Source organism: Tupaia chinensis, unplaced genomic scaffold (genome assembly GCF_000334495.1).
Source record: "Tupaia chinensis unplaced genomic scaffold, TupChi_1.0 Scaffold138407_1, whole genome shotgun sequence".
NCBI lineage: Eukaryota > Metazoa > Chordata > Mammalia > Scandentia > Tupaiidae > Tupaia > Tupaia belangeri.
In genome coordinates this window covers 4179975-4200551 of record NW_006198305.1, presented here as the reverse complement: position 1 = coordinate 4200551, position 20577 = coordinate 4179975, and the positions used below count along the sequence as shown (strand labels likewise).

The window sequence follows — 20577 nt, the reverse complement described above, 5'->3', positions numbered from 1 at the left end:
CAGGAATGAACTGAAATCCTTTTGCATAAGCAAGAGCTGAGTTAAGATAAACATTTTAGACACTGCCAGAGGTTTGGAAAACTGTCTCCACATTCCACACTCCCCTGTGTTGTTGCATATTGTGGGAAAAGGGCCACCAGCCTGGGAACCAAAATGGCTTGTTCTCAGGGTGGCTTCTGCCCATATGGCCGTATAATTTGGGGCAAGTCATTTAACCCCTGTGAATCTACCTTCATCTGCAAAATAGGGATTACTTCATAGGATGGTCATATAGATAAAAAACGATTGTGTCAGCAAAACTAGACAATTACCTTATAAATAGCAGACGCTCGATATATTGTAACTCTTACGCATTCTTTTTTTTGTTTTTGTTTTGTTGTTGTTGTTTTGCTGTAGGGCATATGTGCTCACCAAGGAGAGACACAGAGAGAGGGAAGTGAGAAATCACCATCCGAGGGGATGACCGTGTTGTAATCCCTTCTCCATTCTCCCCTCAGGATTTCAGGCAAGCATGAACACGAGCCTAGTATGTTTTCAAGCCGCTGGATCTGGGACTCAAGTCACACAGGCAGCCATGTGAGCTCCAGCACATTAACCACCATGCCACCTGCTGGCCCCAGTAACTCTCGTTTGTTCTTTTTTTTATTATTAAAGAATTATTTTATTTTATTTTAATTTATTTATTTTATTTTAATTTATTTTAATTCTGACCATAGAGGGAGAGAGAGAGAGAGAGAGAGAGAGAGAAGAAAAGAAAGAAAGCGAAAGCAAGCTACCAGGTCCAGGACTTGAACTGTGGTCAGTCATGCAGGAGTCCAGTACCTTAACCACCATGCTATTGGACAGCCCCTCTTATTTATTCTTTTTTTTTTTTTTTTGGAGAGGTTTTTGCTATAGGGTGTGTGCGCTCGCCAGACAGACAGAGAGAGACATAGAGACAGAAAGCGAGAAGTCACCCCCCAGGGGGGCTGGTCACGCCGCAATCCTTTCTCCTCCATTCTCCTCTCGGGATCTTGGGCATGCATGCACATGCGCCCGGCATGAGATTTAAGCCACCGGGTCCGGGACGCAAACCATGGTCGACTACATGAGAGTCCAGCGACATAGCCATTACGCTAACTGCTGGTTCCCTATTCTTAAGCAATCATACTAGGCTCAATTTTCCCTGTCCATTCCACTAGGTAGCAGTCAGGTTTGACCTCACTGTGGTAAAGAGGGAAAAGATTTACCTTTTGACTACAAAATTGACTTATTCATTCTAAACAGAATCATTCTCAGGGAACATGAACATGTGAAAGGGAAAAGCTAGAGCCTGTTTTCAATGAAAATCCCAAGGAAGCGAGACATACCTGAGGGGAGCAGGTACGAGCTTTCTTTAGTCCCGATTCTGTCTCGGTCTTCAGCTCTTCACTTTCCCTTTGACCACCCCGAGTCTCCATGCTAATTTAACTCTAACCTATCAGTCCGCTCCTCACAGCTACTACCCAGCAGCTTATTTAGGGTTTCTCATTTTAAGAGATTCTTGTTAAAAAATGTAAGACTCAGGAAAATGCAAAATTTTAAATAAATGATTCCACACAACTAAAGAGTTAAACTGACCCCCTATACTTAGATCATGTGACCTTTATATGGAGAGTCTTAAATACAAGGGATTCAACAGCAATATAAATAGAACTGCTGCTTTAAGAGAACTGTGAAATATGGTTAAGATATACACAGAACAAACAGGGAAAATAGCTCCTTCTGTTTTTAGTTATGAAATGTTATTACAGACCTTAAAACCTAAAATACACCTTAAAAATCTATAAGATCTCAGGAATAAGCTTTTAAAAAACTTATATACACATAGTATGTTGTGAAATCTACTTTGCAGGCTGGGAGGAAAAAAAAACAAAAAAAAAACCCAAAAAACTAGAGTTGGCTGGATCTAGAGACACTGTTTTTATGTTTTTTTTTTTTTTTTTTGAGAGGTTTTTGCCATAGGGCGTGTGCGCTCGCCAGAAAGACAGAGAGAGATAGAGAGCTAGAAAGTGAGAAGTCACCCCCCAGGGGGGATGGCCACGCCACAATCCCTTCTCCTCCATTCTCCTCTTGGGATCTTGGGCATGCACATACATGTGCCTGGCAAGAGTCTAAGCCACCAGGTCCGGGACTTGAACTGTGGTAGACCATGTGGGAGTCCAGCAACATAGCCATTACGCCAACTGCTGGTCCTGAGACACTGTTTTTATATCTGTGAAATGCTGGTAGCCACAGAAATAGTTCATGAAATTATAATGTTAAAACTGTTCAAAGGCTGGGCTTCCTGCTTGTATAATCATAAATAAAGAACAATCCGCAGATGGATCTTTTAACTTTTTTATTATGAATATAATGGTGTTGTGGGGAAAATCTTGGGCTACACTTAACATCAGTAAGTCTTTTCCATGGCCAATCGTGGACAATTTGTGAAGTAGTATAGGTATGTTTTCTTTAAGACTGTTCCAGCTTCTATTTCTGTGACCTTTCCAGGTCTATTCTCATTTCACAAATTCATCCCTCCCCCAGGAGTTAGAACTCCTCTTCAGGATATCTTCTTGATAAATCACTGATCAGGTTAAATTAGTATATGTCTAACCTCTTAACAGGAGCCTTAGCATTAGGAACAAATACGATTAACAAGAAGTACTGCACTCTCAAATAATGAATTTCTAGTGGTAAAATTTTGAATCAGTAGCAGCATACAAGGAATATTAACTTCAGTTTTTGGTCTTACCAGGCACTCCAGCTTGGATCCAAAAATTGATGTCTGTCCCCTCTCCACCACTAAAGACCTGAGTGATATTGAGGGGCTGTAGCAGTTTCATGACCTCCTCCATGATGACCCTGGCCTTTGTACTGCCAGTGAATTGCAGTCCCGTGGGTAAGAAGGTTCCTGAGTCAGACTCCATCACCAGACTGTAGTTGGAAATGTTTACCTAAACAAAAGGGAAAAATGTTTCGTTCATATCTGCTGCATCTGTGCTTTCTTCTGAGGAACTATCAATCAACAATAGCCAAATACTTTACCAGCTCACAGGCTATTGCCAAGCATGAGTTGGTCCTAATTTAGAGTCTGGTCTGCATATTACCTAACCATTCTGAGATGCACAATTACTCACCCTGGGATTTGCCAAATTCCAGAGTTGGCTTGAAAGGATTAAGAAAATATAATGAGGAACCAATAGATAGAGTAATGGTTATGTCGCTGGACTCCCATGTAGTTGACTGTGGTTTGAGTCCCAGACCTAGCAGCTTAAAAAACTCATGCCAGGCATGTGTACATGTGTGCCCAAAATCCCGAGAGAAGAACGGAAAAGGGATTGTGGCATGGCCATCGCCCCTGGGAGGTGATTTCTTGCTTTCTGTCTCTCTGGTGAGTGCACATGCCATATAGTATCTTAAGTGTCTATTGTGTATTGGTATATAATTCCTCTCACATGGCAGGGATCTCCAGACAGTGTTAGCCAGCCTCTGATAAAAGAAGTTATGCTCTGGAGACTTAATTCTTTGCACCTTTTCCCTCTAAATAGATATTCCATTTTATTTTAATTGTGAGTTCTGCCTATGCTTAAAGGCATCAAGCTGACAGGTTTGTCTTGGGTTTCTGGTTTTGTTGTTATTCCATCTGTTGAATCCCCAGGGAGGAGGGTAATAGAACAAGACATGAAACGCTGCTCTCCCTGGTGTAAAATCACAGTGCTCAAATCCCAGGCAACTTTGACGGCTGCTAGTTTATAAACTCTTTCCATAGACAGTCTGGTAAGAAAGCATACAGTGATTTCATGTAGCCAGTACTGTCACTGCAAGAGTTTAGAATACAATAGGCTCTTGACAGGTTGCACAGCTAAATTGCTACCTGGCCCAAAGTACTGTAAGTTAAGGCCCTTCAAACTGGCCAGGCCAACTGCTTCCCAGGAGTCATCCACTTCTTCAAGACTGACCAACTACCACCTTGAATGAGTTATTCCCAAGCTATTCTTGGACAGCACTGCTACTCATTTATTATTCACCTAGTAAAAATCGATAATAACATGTGTATAGTGCTTCCAGAGAACTCTCACATCTGCAATTTCCTTTGGTCCTCTTTGACGATAAAATAGACACAGCAGATTCATAGCTGATGCTGTTTTATCAGAAAGGATCTGAGGATCAGAGAACTTAAGTGATTTACTCAAAGCCACTCAGCTGGCAAGTAATAAAGAGATTTATAAAATCCTATGCTTCCCAGACCTCCATACTGCCGTTGCTAGCCATAGGACTGGGTGGTAGGGCATGTCTGTTCTGTGTTAGGATGATTTTCCACTTACATAACAATTTAAGGGTTGCATAATTATTTTTTTATAAAACAGATTCCATTTTACAATGATTTTCTTACTATCTGCCAGGGAAGAGTACCATTATTACAGAGACAAGAGCAGTGGCAGGTTCTGAAGGAGGATTTTGCCAGTTATTTACAGGACTGACATGAGGCTCACCCTGGGATGCCAACACCTTTTGTTGTTGTCATCATTAGTGATGAGAAAGTTAACAAAGTAGAAGTCTGCTTGTATTTCCACCCTCACTTCTTAAGAAATTTCTGTCTTCGTGGTGATTTTCAGCAAAAGACCCAAGGCATTTACAATAAAAAGTGCCACCTCAGCTTTCAGCAGTGACTGCTGCGTTATGGTAGCATCATTAGAGTTAATAATATGCAAAATATATGCATGAGTGTTTTACATTCAGGGCTCGTATAACTAGTACACTGATGCTAGGTCAGCAGGTTGACATATAATTTAGCAGTCCTAATCCTCATCCCTTTTATGCCCTGCTCTACCTCCCCTCATCCTGAACTTTTTCCCTCATTTTCAAGATAAAGAAAAATAATCACATTTATTATCTTACAGAACACAATCAAGCAATCTTAGATGTGAAGGTTCCCAAACTTTAGGCAGATCCCATCCTTCCAACTACAGAAAAATCAGGCAGTGTATCCCTAATTATACACTACTCAGATTAAAAGTGGAGCTAGTTAGCAGCTAGACTATCAGATCCAACACCAATGAGCAGTCTTCTGGTGTGGTGGGCACAGCCTTGGGCCCACTCTGTCCTATTCCTGACTCAGCAAATGATACTCTGGGCTGCCGAGGATGGTGACTGAGCTCTTCCTCTGTCCCCAAGTCATGTTACCTTGGCCCTTTGCTTCTTCTTCTGTAAGCTGGGACAAATGTTCTTTCCAATGTTTAATAATGCCTCTATGGGGACCAGCAGGTGGTATAATGATTATGTTACTGGACCCCCACATAGCTGACTATGGTTCGAGTCCCGGATCCAGCAGCTTAAACTCAATCAGGCACATGTGCGTGCGTGCCCAAAATCCCTAGAGGAGAATGGAAGAGAAAGGATTGCAGTGTGGCCAGCCCCCCTGGGGGGTGATTTCTCGCTTTCTGTCTCTGTGAAGGTTCCCAAACTTTAGGCAGATCCCATCCTTCCAACTACAGAAAAATCAGGCAGTGTATCCCTAATTATACACTACTCAGATTAAAAGTGGAGCTAGTTAGCAGCTAGACTATCAGATCCAACACCAATGAGCAGTCTTCTGGTGTGGTGGGCACAGCCTTGGGCCCACTCTGTCCTATTCCTGACTCAGCAAATGATACTCTGGGCTGCCGAGGATGGTGACTGAGCTCTTCCTCTGTCCCCAAGTCATGTTACCTTGGCCCTTTGCTTCTTCTTCTGTAAGCTGGGACAAATGTTCTTTCCAATGTTTAATAATGCCTCTATGGGGACCAGCAGGTGGTATAATGATTATGTTACTGGACCCCCACATAGCTGACTATGGTTCGAGTCCCGGATCCAGCAGCTTAAACTCAATCAGGCACATGTGCGTGCGTGCCCAAAATCCCTAGAGGAGAATGGAAGAGAAAGGATTGCAGTGTGGCCAGCCCCCCTGGGGGGTGATTTCTCGCTTTCTGTCTCTCTGTCTCTACAGCAAATGCACATGCCCTATAACAAATATCTCTTACTCTGGAAAAAATAAATACTGCCTTTATGCAGATGGAGCTTCAAACACCTTTAAAGAAAAGACTTTCATAAACCAAAGTGAAAGTGATTGCACAGATTGAACTTATCAAGGCTTCTAACAATATATTTATTAATGCTCCCTGGTTCTCTTTGACTTCAAGTAAACAGATGTCCTGGGGGCAGACACTTCACAGTTTGAAATGTCACTGTGCAATATCACAGGATGTTGATAGGCACAGAGAAAATAATGTAAATAAAAGAGCTTTTAAAGGTGCCACTGGCTATATATTTGGCAGCCATTTTAGTAGGCAGATAAAGAAGATGGGCTTTGGAACGATCAGACTGGGTTTGTTTCATTTTAAAGTTTACTTCATTTCTTTCATGAGAGAGTGAGAGAGCAAGTGAGGGAGAGGCACCCTTGATAGGTTCTGTCACACTGAGACCCTCTTCCCCCAGCACTCCAGCCAGTCACGATCGTGGGTGTGTGTACCCAGAGGCTTTCAGGCTGTCATGGGCCCCAAACCTGCAGTTGGTCATGTAGCTCCTAGCACTGCAGATTAGGGTGCCACCACTCATGCCACCACGGAGGGGCAGACTGGGTTTGATCTTCATGTTAACCAGTCTTTGGGGAGGTTTTTTTTTTTCCCCCACTATAGGGCACGTGCGCTCGCCAGACAGAGACATAGAGACAGAAAGCGAGAAATCACCCCCAGGGGGGATGGTCACGCCGCAATCCCTTCTCCTCCAATCTCCTCTTGGGATCTTGGGCAGGCACGCACACCACACGTGCCTGGCGTGAGTTTTAAGCAACTGGCTCCTGGATGCGAACTGCAGTCGACTACGTGGCAGTCCAGCGACATAGCCATTACGCTAACTGCTGGTTCCCATGTTAACCAGTCTTTAGCAACGTGATGTTGGGCACTCTGTGTAACTTCTCACATTCCTCCTCAAGGTGGGGATGGCGATATTGGAACCCAGGTCAGGGAGTTGTAAGAAGCAGTGTACCGTAAAGCCTAGCACATCATTAGTGCTTCAGAAATGGCAGCACATTGATACTGTTCTTGGTACCGGATATCAACACCTGGCAGATTTTCCAAGAAGGTTCCAACAGAAGTCATTCCATTCGCTGATTATAAGGATAGAGGTAGTGTTTTCACTGTGCTTCCTGTAAGCCAGACACTATGTGAAATTCTTCACAATTCATCACATGGAATGTTCAGGCGTTCTATGAGGTAAGTGCTATTACCTTTCTCATTTCATAGGCAAAGCAACTGAGGTCTAGTTGGGGTAACTAACTGTCTCAAGGTTATCTAGTTAGCTCTATTCAAATCCAAAAGCTTGCCTTCTCCAGTGTGTGTCGTGTGCTCTTGATCCCTGTCTCCTAAAAGTCTCTCTCTCTCTCTTTTTTTATTTTTTTAGAGAGAATTTGTGATAGGGCATGTGTGCTCCCCTGGGGGACACACACACACACACACACACACACACACACACACAGAGAGAGAGAGAGAGAGAGAGGGAGAGAGAGAGAGAGATAAATCACCCCCCTCAATCCCTTCTCCTTCATTCTCCTTTCAGGATTTTGGGCACACACACACATGTGTTCGGGGTGAGTTTCAAGCTGCCAGGTCTGGGACTACCACTGCAGTTGGCCACATGGAAGTCCAGCACCTTAACCACTACACCACCTGCTGGCCCCCTGAAGGTCACTCTTAATTGTGAGGTCATAAGCCCTCACTTTATATTCAGAAATTCAGAAACTGCAGTTAAACAAATGCATAAATTAAAAAAATAATAATTCGTGATATAATTAGTACAAGGTCTCCTTGGACAGAATTTATCATCTTTGTTAACAAAGTAATTTAATTAAGCAAAGAGGAAAAACAAACAAAAAAAACCCTCTTACTTCCTAATTTCTTTACAAGTAGGAATTAAAAGCCTAAAATAATAAGCATCTTTTTAAGCCAATAAGACAGGCTATGCAGATCTTAATAAACTAGAATTCAGGTGTAGATAGAGAAATGCATGATTTTTATTCACATAGACTTTTGTTAGCTGCTGCTAGCTAACATGATGGTAACATTCTATTGTTTTCTATTTATACATACTTTCAATAAAGTACTAAGAATACAAATCACCCACTGTCCTGGACATTGCTTTTTCTCTACACTTTCAGAGTGGTTATCTAATCATTAGCACATGGTGATAGAGTTGGGCAAATGGAAAGGCTTCTGCACAAAGAAACTGAAATTAACATAGCTGGGTCACTGGGCTCTTAGAACTGATGGCATCAGATGTTAGGGACACACTCCGTGTAGATTTGGAAAGCTGATTATAGCCAGTGATGGGGAGAAGAGCCATGCTCGTTTCACTCGACCCATTTAAGCACAGGTAAGAAGATATTCATCCTCTTGTTTACAAGGTGTAGGAGGAAACCCACTTCTGCAGGCTGAGTGCTTTATTGCTGAGATTACCAGCACTGATTGAATCAAACTGAGGTATATACACGAGAAGGCTGAGCCCTGTAATGATAAGCCCAGACATTGTCTGTAGCCCAACCCCTCCCCCAGTCTATCCTTTTAATAGAGAGACATCTCTTTATTAGGAGTCACGGGAATTGACATTCTTCACCACAAAATGTATATAATGTGAAAGAGAAAAGCTCCAGAAACCTCCTAGGAGGAATCACTGAATTACTGAATAACTGTGGAGGGTTAAGGAGTCATATTTTTGTCTGGTGTTATAATCACATCTACAACACTTCTCTTTTTTCATTTTTTTAAGGGTCAGGCTACTCAGCCAAAGAACAATTTTACCATTAGCATTCTTTGGGTGCAACGCAAGATTAAAAATAAGAGAAGTGTTTAAAATACATATTGCATGTTTTAAAATACTTACCTCCTAATATAAACACAAAGATGATGATTGTGTTCTTTGCTTTTATAAAAAGACTTCTTCTTCAGAAATAGAGACCCAAGTTAAATAACATCTTCTCTCCCCCCACATTTGGCTTCCCTTTTGTTTAAAAGCGTTTTATTTCTCATAACCTAGAGAAAATAACTTATGAGAAATAAACAAACCTCTCCTCTCATGTTTCTCAACATATTTTTGGTTTTGACCTAAAGTGACACTGAAATCCAAACACTGAAATGAGAAAGAGATTCCTGATTATTCAAATTAATCATGTATCCGCTTCAATTCAAAGAAGTCAACTTGACTTCAGCACCACTTTCTTGCCCAGCAAATAGTAATATTTTACAGATGATGGTGGGGATGTTGCTTAGTCTGGTGGCCGGCTCAAAGCAAATTATCGAAATCAGACCATCTGAAGATGTGTGCACCGACTTGCTGCAATCATCATTTCCGGCTAGTGAGCCTGGAATCCCCAGTTTCTAGCTGAGAAGATGCTGCAGAGCTTCAGTGCAAACGGCTGTCATCACCGGATGATAGGTAACGAGGTTTCTCTCTGCTGTGCAAAGTCAAACGTAGGCTTTACTTTCTGGTCAGTTCTACCCTGAGGTTCGGATTTTTATTTCTGACAGTTTCTGGCATTCAGTTTTGAATAGCCTTGGGTACCCAAGGGAGAGCCAGGGAAGGGCTGATGACAAGGTGGAGTGTCACAAGTTATTTTTATTTGACAGCTAAACTGGCTGCAGCTTGGGGAAACGGACAGTCTTAGGTAAGTTACATGAGTACTAAAACTGCAGACACATATTGTGGGTTAGCCGCTGTTATGCCTAGAGATGGGGATGGATAGCTTCTGGAGGTCCTTTTGCAGCCCTCTTACTCTGTGGGTATGGACAGAGACGTTCTGTTGTGAGACAAACCTGTGTTTTTAGGCAATTCAGTTTTTACAATGTCATTCAAAGCACTCTAGATCTCAGTGAATTCTCCTCTTGTGCTAGTTAGGATCCGTGGATGGCCCTTAAACTTACTGAAAAACACATGATCTCTCAATAAATGCCACTATGGTAATGATACTGAGCCAGAAAATTAAAAATACAGCATAAACATTGGCTAACAGAAGTATTTTATTTATATTAAATAGGAAATAAACTGTATTTAATCTGCTTTTAGGAAAAAAATCTAAAGTATTTGGTAGATTGGCTTAAAAAAGGCTTACGTGGCAAATTGAAGTCTCAGTTTCTAATTTTATTTTTGCATGTTGAAGAAATATAGTCAAAAGAAAGCATGGGACTCATGATCTCAAAATTTTGATTTTTTTTAATATGATACACATGTTTCACATGTTTCATGTAACTGGTTTCAGATCCATTTCAATCTGCAGCTGTAGCAGAGAAATTTCCAACATAGCTGGCTTTGGAAAAGCAGCCCTCTCTGTGTTTTTCATTCTCTGTTTCTCTCATTCCCTTCTCTCCCAGGTTATCTTCCTGTCATTCTCTCACACACTCTCTCTCTCTCTTTTTTTTTTTTTTGGAGAGGTTTTTGCTATAGGGTGCGTGTGCTCGCCAGATAGACAGAGAGAGACAGAGAGACAGGAAGCGAGAAATCACCCCCCGGGGAGATGGCCACGCCGCAATCCCTTCTCCTCCATTCTCCTCTTGGGATCTTGGGCACGCATGCACATGTGCCCGGCGTGAGTTTAAGTCACTGGGTTCGGGACTCGAACTGCGGTCGACTACGTGAGAGTCCAACGGCACAGTCATTACACCAACTGCTGGTCCCTCACACACTCTCTCTTTTTAAAAGCTTGTTCATTAATTTCTTCCATGAGAGAGAGAGAGCAAGCGAGTGAGCAACTTCACCAGAATCTTGATGTCTCAATCAAACCTCAGCCTTCAGCCAGCTCCAGATCATACATGTATGCACAACATACTCAGGAAGGTCTCCAGACATGAACCAGCAACCACTCCAAATGGGAGTGTCTCATAGAACATTGTGTTTACTGCTGTGTCTTCTGGTCCCAGTTCTCTTATACCCACCATCCTCCCATCCTTCCCGAGGTTCAGAAGGTAAGAAGTAAATTGCCTAAGTAAGGATCCCTTCCTTCAGTTGACCCTCTTCCTTTAACACTGTGGCATGCTAAATAGACATAAAGATGTTTTTCTTGGTAGAGTACTAACCAAGAAAGTGCCTTCCAACTGACTTCTAATGGCCTTTTCTTGGTTGGAAATATTACAACACCTTCTTTAAGTGCCTTTCTAAGGTCATAACTAATAGCTGATTTCTTCTTCTTATAAATGGACAGGTTATTTCTTAATAAAAAACACAAAAAAACAGTACATATCATTTACTACCCTGTGAAAGTAAGCTATTCTATATTCTAGAATCCAAATATCATTCAGTCCTGGGGCATATCTTATCAAAACCCAGTTCATGAGTTCTCCTTTGTCTGTAGCCTATGAACAAGAACTTATGGCATTTGGGATTATGATAATAATCTTCCGTGCTGTTCTTTACTAATATTAGTAAAGATATTAAATACAGTTTAAGAAATAATTTTATCTTCCTAAGCATGCCCTTTCTTTCTTCTCTCAAAAGCAGAGAAGTGGGTGTGAAACCTCATGAAAAACAATAATACCAAGGTGTAAGCTTCAGGGCCTTTGGTCTACTCAAGTGATTTCATGCCCTGCTCCTCCCAAACTTTTCATAACTAACATGTCATACCTCAGTCTAACATGCTAGCCTGTTCACTTTAATCTGTTTTTTGCACTTGGCTTGGTCCTACAAGTATTGACTTCCTATAAAAAAAAAAAAAAAAGAAAAGAAAGGATCTTAATGCCATATTAAAAGAGTAAGTAAATAGTCAAGAAAAAACGTGCATATGGGATCAGCAGTTGGCATAATGGCTATGTCACTGGACTTCCATGTAGTCAAGTATGATTTGAATCCTGGACCCAGTGGCTTAAACTCATGCCAGGCATGTGTGCGTGTGTGCCCAAGATCCTGGGAGAATAGAGGAGAAGAGATTGTGGCATGGCCATCCCCCCTGGGGGGTGATTTCTTGCTTTCTCTCTGTCTCTCTCTGGTGAGCGCACGCTCCCTACAGCAAAAACCTCTCCCCAACCCCCCCCCCAAAAAAAAATGTGCATAAAGGCAGAGGTCGAGTCTGTGTGGATCTCTCCCTTGTCTTCAGTTTAAATAACAGCTTAGCACATGGTAGGTGCTCGGTCAATGTTAGAGGGGAAAAAAAACTGAGGAAATGTTAACATAACTCCAGCAGGAACTTGAGGGTCTAACTCGACTTTAGCTCTGGCTGCCAACGTAAGAGGGAAGATGGATGTATCACTAAGCTCTTATTAGCTAGGAAAAGGAAACACACCACCAGCTCTTAGGAAAAAAGCAACAATTTCCCCAGCATTCGATTCTGAGAGGAATTATTATATGGTTCTTTATATGAAGAACATTGAACAAAATAATGTAGAGTCTCCAATATCAGTTTTTTAGAGAATGTAGAAACACTTTTCCTAGCAGTTTCAGTTTTTCTTATGTATTGATCCTCAGAGGAAAAAAAAAATAAAGTCAGACTTCAGTAAAAGTCTTCCTTCAGGGAGAAAAATGTATTTATTCAACAATTATTGAGACAGAAACCAAGGAACAGGGTGCCTATATATCCCTGTTTGCCCTGGGCAGTCCCAGTTTACATCCTCTGTCTTGGTGTGATTACTAATAGAACCTCCTTTCTCACACAAACATTTCCTGTTTTTAATAACTCCTATCGCCAACCTAGCTGTGAAGGAGTTTACACACAAAGATAGGACTGCTTTTGTGTGGGAATGCAGAGTTTACCTGCAGAAGCCATAACTGGCTGTGACTCTAAATGTGATGAGTTTTATGAAAAGAAGGGAAAATAATTACTGGAGAAAGTCAGTGAAAGCTTGATAGGAGAGTTAAGTTCTGTCTGAGCAAAAACTTCTAGATTGAACGTTTGCCCATGAAAACAGGGATCTTTTTGTTTATCAGCATATTCCCAGGACCTAGCCAAGAGACATTTGAAAATATGTGTTAAACGAATCAAAGAATGAGCCACAGTAGTCTAAGTATCAAGGAGTGCCGTCCAGATATGTAGGTTTCCAAAACAGGATCAGAGCTTAGGCAATCCTTTACTTTTTAAAAAAACTTTATTGGGACCAGCAATTAGTGTAATGCCTATGTTGCTGGACTCCCACATAGTTGACCATGGTTCGAGAACCAGACCCAGTGGCTTAAACTTATGCTGGGCACTTGTGCATGCATACCCCAGATCCCGAGAGGAGAATGGAGGAGAAGGGACTGCGGCATGGCCATCCCCCGGGAGGGTGACTGCTCGCTTTCTGTCTCTCTCTGTCTTTCTGGCAAGTGCATGTGCCCTATAGCAAAAACTGCTCATAAATAAAATAAATGAACTTTTTTTCTTGGAGAGCATATGCATCTGGCAAACAGAGAGAGAGAGAGAGAGAGAGAGAGAGAGGAGATGGATAGAGAAAGAGAGACACAGAAAGAGAGACACAGACAGAGAGAGAGAGAGAGACAGGCAGGCAGGCACCAGCGCCAAGGTCTCATCGTGCTGTGATTCCTTTCCTCCACCCCTCCAGTTTATTGGGATCTTAGGTGCGTATGCACCCAGTGTGTTCTCTGATTGACCCTGGTTTGGAAGTCATGGTAAGCTGTGTGGCTTTCGGCATGATAGATCAGTATTCTATATCTATAGCCTGTGCCACCAAGGCAATCTCTAAAAGAATAAATAAAAGTATATTCTATAGAGTATCCCACCCACAAACATTAATTGCCCCTCGGAGAATTTTTTTAGAAGTTAGCAAAAACATTCAAGATTAAGATCTCTACTGACTATTAAATTGCAAATATTTGATGGGGCTGCTCTTGACACTTGTGTACTCTGGAAATGCTTTCTTCCCATGGCTTCTGGGACCCCAGACTCTTGGCTTTCTTCATGGTTTACTGGATGCTTCTTCTCATTTTTTTTTTTTGGCTGTTTTTTTTCATCTCCCTGACCTCTAGACATTGGGGTGGTCAGAAACAGTATAGAGGCCTCTTCTCTATGCATAATCACTCTGTTGGAACTCTCATCCAAGCTATGGTTTTAAATAAATCTGTACAATGATAAATTCCAAATCCCTATTTCCATGTCTCTCTCTTGAATTCAACAGCTACTCAAGATCTCCATTTGGAGGTCTAATCATGTATTAGTTTCTTATTACTGCCATAACAAGGTACCACAAATTCAGTGACTTAAAATAACACAAAATTATTCTTTTGCAGTTTTGGAAGTCCTAAATCTAAGAACTCTTACAGGGCTAAACTAAAATCTAGTGTTGGCAGGGTTCAACAATTAAGATTGAAGCTGAATCTTTATAAAGCTGTTTAAAATACACAAATGTTTACAACATCCATGATCAATGCTAAAAACAAATATTTTCCAGAATGCTAGAGTGACCATTCTTGGTTTTTTTTATTTTTTTTATTTTTTTTTTTATGGTCAAAAGTGAGCAAAATGCAAGTGAAACTTCTTCTTCTTTTTTTTAAACTTCTAAGCTTTCTTCAATAATAGAGTAAGAGGCTGCTCTTACTTTGGAGGCGCTGTAGCAATAGTCATCTCCTTTGTAGGTGAAAATAGGCCAGATACATCCTGAGAAGACCCGCGTCATCATTGTCTCACCATCAAAGATAAGAACCTCCAATGTGTAAGGCTGCCGAATAAAATGGCCATTGCTCATAGAAGGGGGTGAACAATAATAACTGAACTGCCAAGTGGGCATTTGAGTAGAATTTTAAAAATGTTAAACATGTATTTTTTTGGAACCTTAAAGTTGGCTATACTAAAGTTAGCACAACACAAGGCCAATCACAGCACAATCAGTTAAGACTCAATTACAGAAACTAATAAATGCATCCAGGGACTACTTAAAACTTCAACAATTACTTCACATACTTTGTAAGTCTTAAAGTATTCAGGCAAAATGAAGGAAAGTAATAAACAGATGAGGCAATTTAGCCTTGAGAAGAGTTAAGATAATTTAATAGGTATAGTTGAGATCAAAGCAGGCTAAGAAATTATAGCGATTACAGGAAAAATCCAAACAGGTACCTGTACTGGGGTAAGGGAGTGAGGAAAAACAACTTCTTTTTTTTCACCTGAAAATAATAATGAGCACCAGCAGCAATCATCTAAAGGTAGAAGAGGAAAATAGCTACAGTAGAAAATAGCACCAGAGGAGAGATTGAACTACAGACTGCCCAGAAATGCTCAAGGCAAACTGAGTAAAAGCAGTTAGGCACACAGACCGCTCACCTAATTTCTCCTCTGATATCTGCAATATTCATCGAGGGTATCATTGGTGTTCAAAGGATGTGCAGGCAAAGAGGGTGATAATCCTGAGAAGAGTGTCAGTTTCAGAGTAGGATGGATACTACAATTCCTACATCAGTGGTGATCACCACTGAGGGGCAAGAGGAGGTGATATATGGACACTAATAGCATTTGATACACTTCTTGGCCATTAGGTGAAACATACTAGGCTAGTTCCTTAATAAATTAGTTTACTAACTTGTAAGATGGAGATAACAATCGTTATTGGGTTGTCAGAAAAGTCATGACATATTTTTCTATGAGTCATGACTTTTCTGACAACCTAACATTTTTCATGTTTATTCTAGAATATGAGTTGTAATATGGGGGTCCCTTGTGGATTCATACATTTTAACAGAACTTGAGTGGGAAAAATTACATCTTTATTTTCATTAACTTCTAACTGAATTTTAGAATTTCCTTCGATTTCAAATGTCAACAACAAATCGCCATAGTATTATCAGAGCCTGTCCCTTTGTTGCCAATGGAAGTCAGATATTTTCACTTCATGTTAGTTTTATTGCAGAAATCTTAATCTTTATGTTCATCATTAGTTCAAAATTTTAGTAATAAATAATACTTTAAGATCTTAATGCATTTTAAAACTATATATAGATCATAAATTCAGTTTAAAAATTTTGATAACTTTATTTTAATAAAATTCATGTCCTTGTAAACTTGCCAAATATCATATTTTATTTTATGCATTCAAAAATATTAGTTGAGATGAAATCCATAGGTTTCACCCGACTTCCCAAGTTGTCCATGGCACAAGCAATGGTCAAGAACCTCTGCTGGACAATGGAATACTACTCAGCTATAAAGAACAATAGATTCTGACATGAGAGACAAAATGGATGAACCTAGAAGATATAATGCCAAGTGAGATAAGTCAGCTTATAAAAGACAAATATTGTTTGTCCCCATTTAACATATGCTGAGTGCCCTCACTCATTAACAGGAGCTAAAGGACTAGATAGTATAGAGGTAGAGAGAGTAACGGTAGATAGTAGATGATGGTTGGGGTAGGGGTGAGAGGAATGGAGAGAAATTGATTAAAAGACCTCAGAATGTATGTAAACAAGTGGAATAGGTTTTGGAACTGTGTATAACAGTATCAAATATCAGTGACAAAGTAATATGTACTTCCAAAAATCCAGGAGGGTGATTTTTGGGTGAATGCAACATAGTGTAATGTTGAATGTTTGGGATGGCAAATGTGCTTATTTCCTTGATTTTAAAATTGCACACTGTATATATGTTTTAAAAAGCCACCTGCACCTCATATAGATGTAAGACAATTACATGTAAATAAGAAATTACAATACAATAAACTAAAATAAGAATCTCTGTTAGGCAAATGGCAGCTTTATTTAATTTTTTTTTTTTAAGAGAGATTTTTGCTATAGGGCCTAGGGTGTGTGTGCTCACTGGAGAGACAGAGCGAGATGGAGAGACATAAAGTGAGAAATCCTCCCCTCTTTAGGAGGCTGACCATGTAACATTCCTTTCTCCTCCATTCTCCTCTTGGGATTTCGAGCACACACGCACACATAAGTGTTGTAAGTTTTAAGCCTCCAGGTCTGGGACTTGACCTGCGGTCGATTACGTGGGAGTCCAGCAACATAACCATGTCATCTGCTGATCCCAAATGGTAGCTTTATTAGTAAGGTAATAATGATGGCAATGATTTCTATTGCTGCTATTACTAAATAAATTAGAATTAGTTTGCCCCCTGGACATTTGGGTTGGAGTCCTGGTTCTGTCACTTAATAGCTAAATGACCGGGCAAGACATTTAATCTCATTGAACTTCATGTTCTTTTCCATAAAGGAAAGATCCATTCAGTAGTGTTGTTTTGAGGATTATATGAATTTATTATACATATGTAAATGCATATCATATATCAAGCTATTTCGTTCTCTTGAGACTCATTATTATTATCAATAAGAGCCACTAATAAGTAGTGTAACCATTTAAGTTACAATCCAAGCCAAGACATGTACACCTTTGACAATACTATCAATAATCACAGCAAGACAATAAGCAGAGACTGTACTCTTTCAGCAAATCAGGAACCAAAAGGCTACTCAAAAACTACTTTTGTGATTTTTTTTTTGCATCTCCTATTTCTGCCACTATAAATTTGACAGTTAAATGCCATGTTTCCTTGATTATACAAATCACATTTTTTTTGGTCAATTTTCTATGGAAACTGGCATGTATTTTGCTATTAATGCACTCCATTTCTTTGCCAAATCCCAGGCAAAGAAACAAATTGTGCTATATATTAGATGTTATCACTTGTCCATATATATGCCAATTTCATCACATAGAAAGGGAATTGGGTAACTCATTTTACAGCTCAGTTAAGTTAGCTGCACTGGTAACAACACATATCATTAAATTTTAAATTAAAATACCTAATTATTAAAGTTCTTCATGAAATGTTGATGTACACAAAAGATTGGTTTTCATACGTGATGCAAAACAAAAGCAGTAGACCTTTGGGAAATGGTCCTGGAGTATTCAAGGTTAGTAAAACCTAGTGGAATAAAACATGTATCATTGAGACCTTCCACTTTGCTCAGGTGCTGAACGATTTGTCAGAAGCTCCCGTAGACCTCCAGGACAGGCTACATGGCTTTTAGAAATACTAAAATTAAATATAAAGTGAAAAGACTTAGCCAAATTGAAGATGCAGAGGAAAGCTGCATTCAATATACCGCATAGCAGACCATCAACCTAAAGGCTGCATCTTTAGCATTTGGTCAAACAAGGACCACAGGTTATACAAAATGACCTTCTACCCCGATGCTGAGCCTACACTGCTGATACCCAAAAGGTATTCTGAGCAATCTCTGGATTCTGAATTGAAGATATCTCAGTCATGACTGTTTCCAAAGACACAATATTAGGTATGCATGTTATTGTCAATTAAACAAAAACCCGTATATTCAATGTAGTTTTATTTTCCCTGACAATCTGTATCAATTCTAATTATATCCCTTACAACTGATGAACCTTAAAGAAATAGAGAATTGAACATCTTCTAAACTATCTCAGTATGTCATTCTTCCTTTCCCTCTCTCCTCCCTCAGGCTCCGCTATTTTCTAGGTTAAATTTGAGGATACAGTATTTGACATTCTGTTGTGATAGATGAATATGTGCCAATGAATATGGTTTTTAATAGTGAAAGGAAGTCTGCAGTATTCAGTAGGCTAATGTGTCATATAGGGTTGAAGCCTAGGAGCAATAATACGTATAAGGAGGTCTTCTAAAACTTCATGGAAAATGTGTTTTGAAAAAGCTAAATGTGTTTTGATTTCAATTTTTTTAAAAACTTGCACTTTAATTCCATTTTTTCAGAACTTTTTCAAGTCCCTTATATAGACTAAGTGTATCTTCTCTGCTGGATTTTGACACTTTTTCTATGTTCAAATATGCTTATACACACAATTACTTACCACTGCATATCTGAACATAGAAAAAGTGTTGTCAAAACCCAGCAGAGAAGATAAAAAATGATCACCTGTATAGAGTGCTTACCATGAATGGAGCTGGCAGGACTGGAAGTTGTAGCTGAGTCACTGAGTGAGTGGTGAATGGATGTGTTGGCCCCTGGGACTTTGTACACTACTGTAGACTTGGGAATAAACACTCTACATTTTGGCTATACTAAATGTATACAAAAATATTTTCATCAATAATAAATTAACTGTGGCTTACTATAACTTTCTCATTCAATAAACTTTCTCAGTTTTTAAAACATTTTCACTCTTCTGTAATAATACTTAAGTAAAAATGCATTATACAGCTGTACAAAAACATTTTCTTCTTTTCTTTCTTTTCTTTTTTTTTAAGTTTTTTTTCCAAAGGACACATGCAGTCACTGGAGAGAGACAGAGAAAGATGATAAGATAGAAAGTGAGAAATCTCTCCCCACCCCCCAGAGGAAGGCCATGCTATAATCCCTTCTTTTTCATTCTCCTTCCGGGACTCAAAGCACAGACAAGCTGCCAGACCTGGGACTTGAACCGTGTGTGGTCAGACATGTGGGAGTCCAGTGCCTTAACCACTACATCACTTGCTAGCCCCACATTTGTTTTCTTTCTTTCTTTCTTTTGGAGAGGTTTCTACTATAGGGCGAATGTGCTCACCAGAAAGACAAAGAGAGACAGAGACAGAAAGCAAGAAATCACCCCTTGGGGGGTGGGGAGGAAGCATGCTACAATCCTGTCTCCTCCATCCTCTCGGAATCTTGGCCACGCAAGCACACGCGTCCGGTGTGTTTTAAGCCACCGGGTCCAGGACTCGAACCGCGGTCGACTACATGAGAGCCCAGCAACATAGCCATTATGCTAACTGCTGGTCCCACATTTGCTTTCTCTATATTCCTATTCTTTCTTTTTTTTTTCTATTTTTAAAGGATTTTACTTTTTAAAACTTTTTAAACATTTTTTTAAATTAAAAAAAATTTAAATCTCTTTTTTTTTCAAATTTCATTTTCTTTTATACGTTCAATCACATTATTATTTGACTTACAAAATGGATATTTCAACAGGTGAACCTTTCTCCTTAGTTGAGATAATATCACAGTAACATCTAGTACAGATATTATCACATTAATATCTTCAACAGATAATACCACATTTCTTTGCCCCATTAATGCTTTGCCTTCCTATCTTCCTTCTAAATATCAGACCCTCCTCTTTCACACACACTATATCTGGTATTTACATCTGTATACAGTGTTTCTATATCCTTTAGTCAATCAGTTTCAGTCATAGAGTGCGGACACTCAGTATGTATTAAGTGGGGACATACGATGCCTCTCCTTCATAGCCTGGCTTGCTTCACTCAGCAGTAAATCTTCCATATTCATCCACTTCCTGTCAAAAGCCAGGGGTTTTTTTATGGCTAAATAGTATTCCATAGAGTATATGTGCCACAGTTTTCCTATCCATCCATTCATCTGCTCGTGGGCATGACTTAGCAATTGCGAATAGTGCCACAATAAACATAGATGTGCAAGCACTTTTCCAATGAAGAATTCTTCTGTCCTTTGGGTAGATACCAAGGAGTGGGACTGCTGGATCATATGGTAGTTCTATTTGTAGATTTTTGAGGAATCTCCAAATTGTCATCTGCAGTGGCTGGACCAATTTACATTCCTGCCAGCAGTGCAAGAGAGTTCCCCTTCCATCACACCCCCACCAGCACTTATCTTTTTTTTTTTTTTATCTTAGTC

At 40.0% G+C, this 20577-nt stretch overlaps 1 protein-coding gene across 3 annotated transcripts in view; it reads right to left on the bottom strand.

Moving 5' to 3' along the window:
- Positions 1 to 20577, bottom strand: part of CPQ (carboxypeptidase Q) — a 580759-nt gene that overhangs the window by 74860 nt on the left and 485322 nt on the right. For 2 of the 3 annotated variants that reach the window (XM_006161308.3, XM_027765482.1), the window contains exon 7: positions 2756 to 2957. The exons of the other annotated variant lie outside the window; for it this stretch is intronic. In XM_006161308.3, coding sequence (XP_006161370.1) covers positions 2756 to 2957 — 202 coding nt within the window. The remainder of the gene's footprint in view (positions 1 to 2755; positions 2958 to 20577) is intronic. 3 annotated transcript variants of the gene reach the window in all.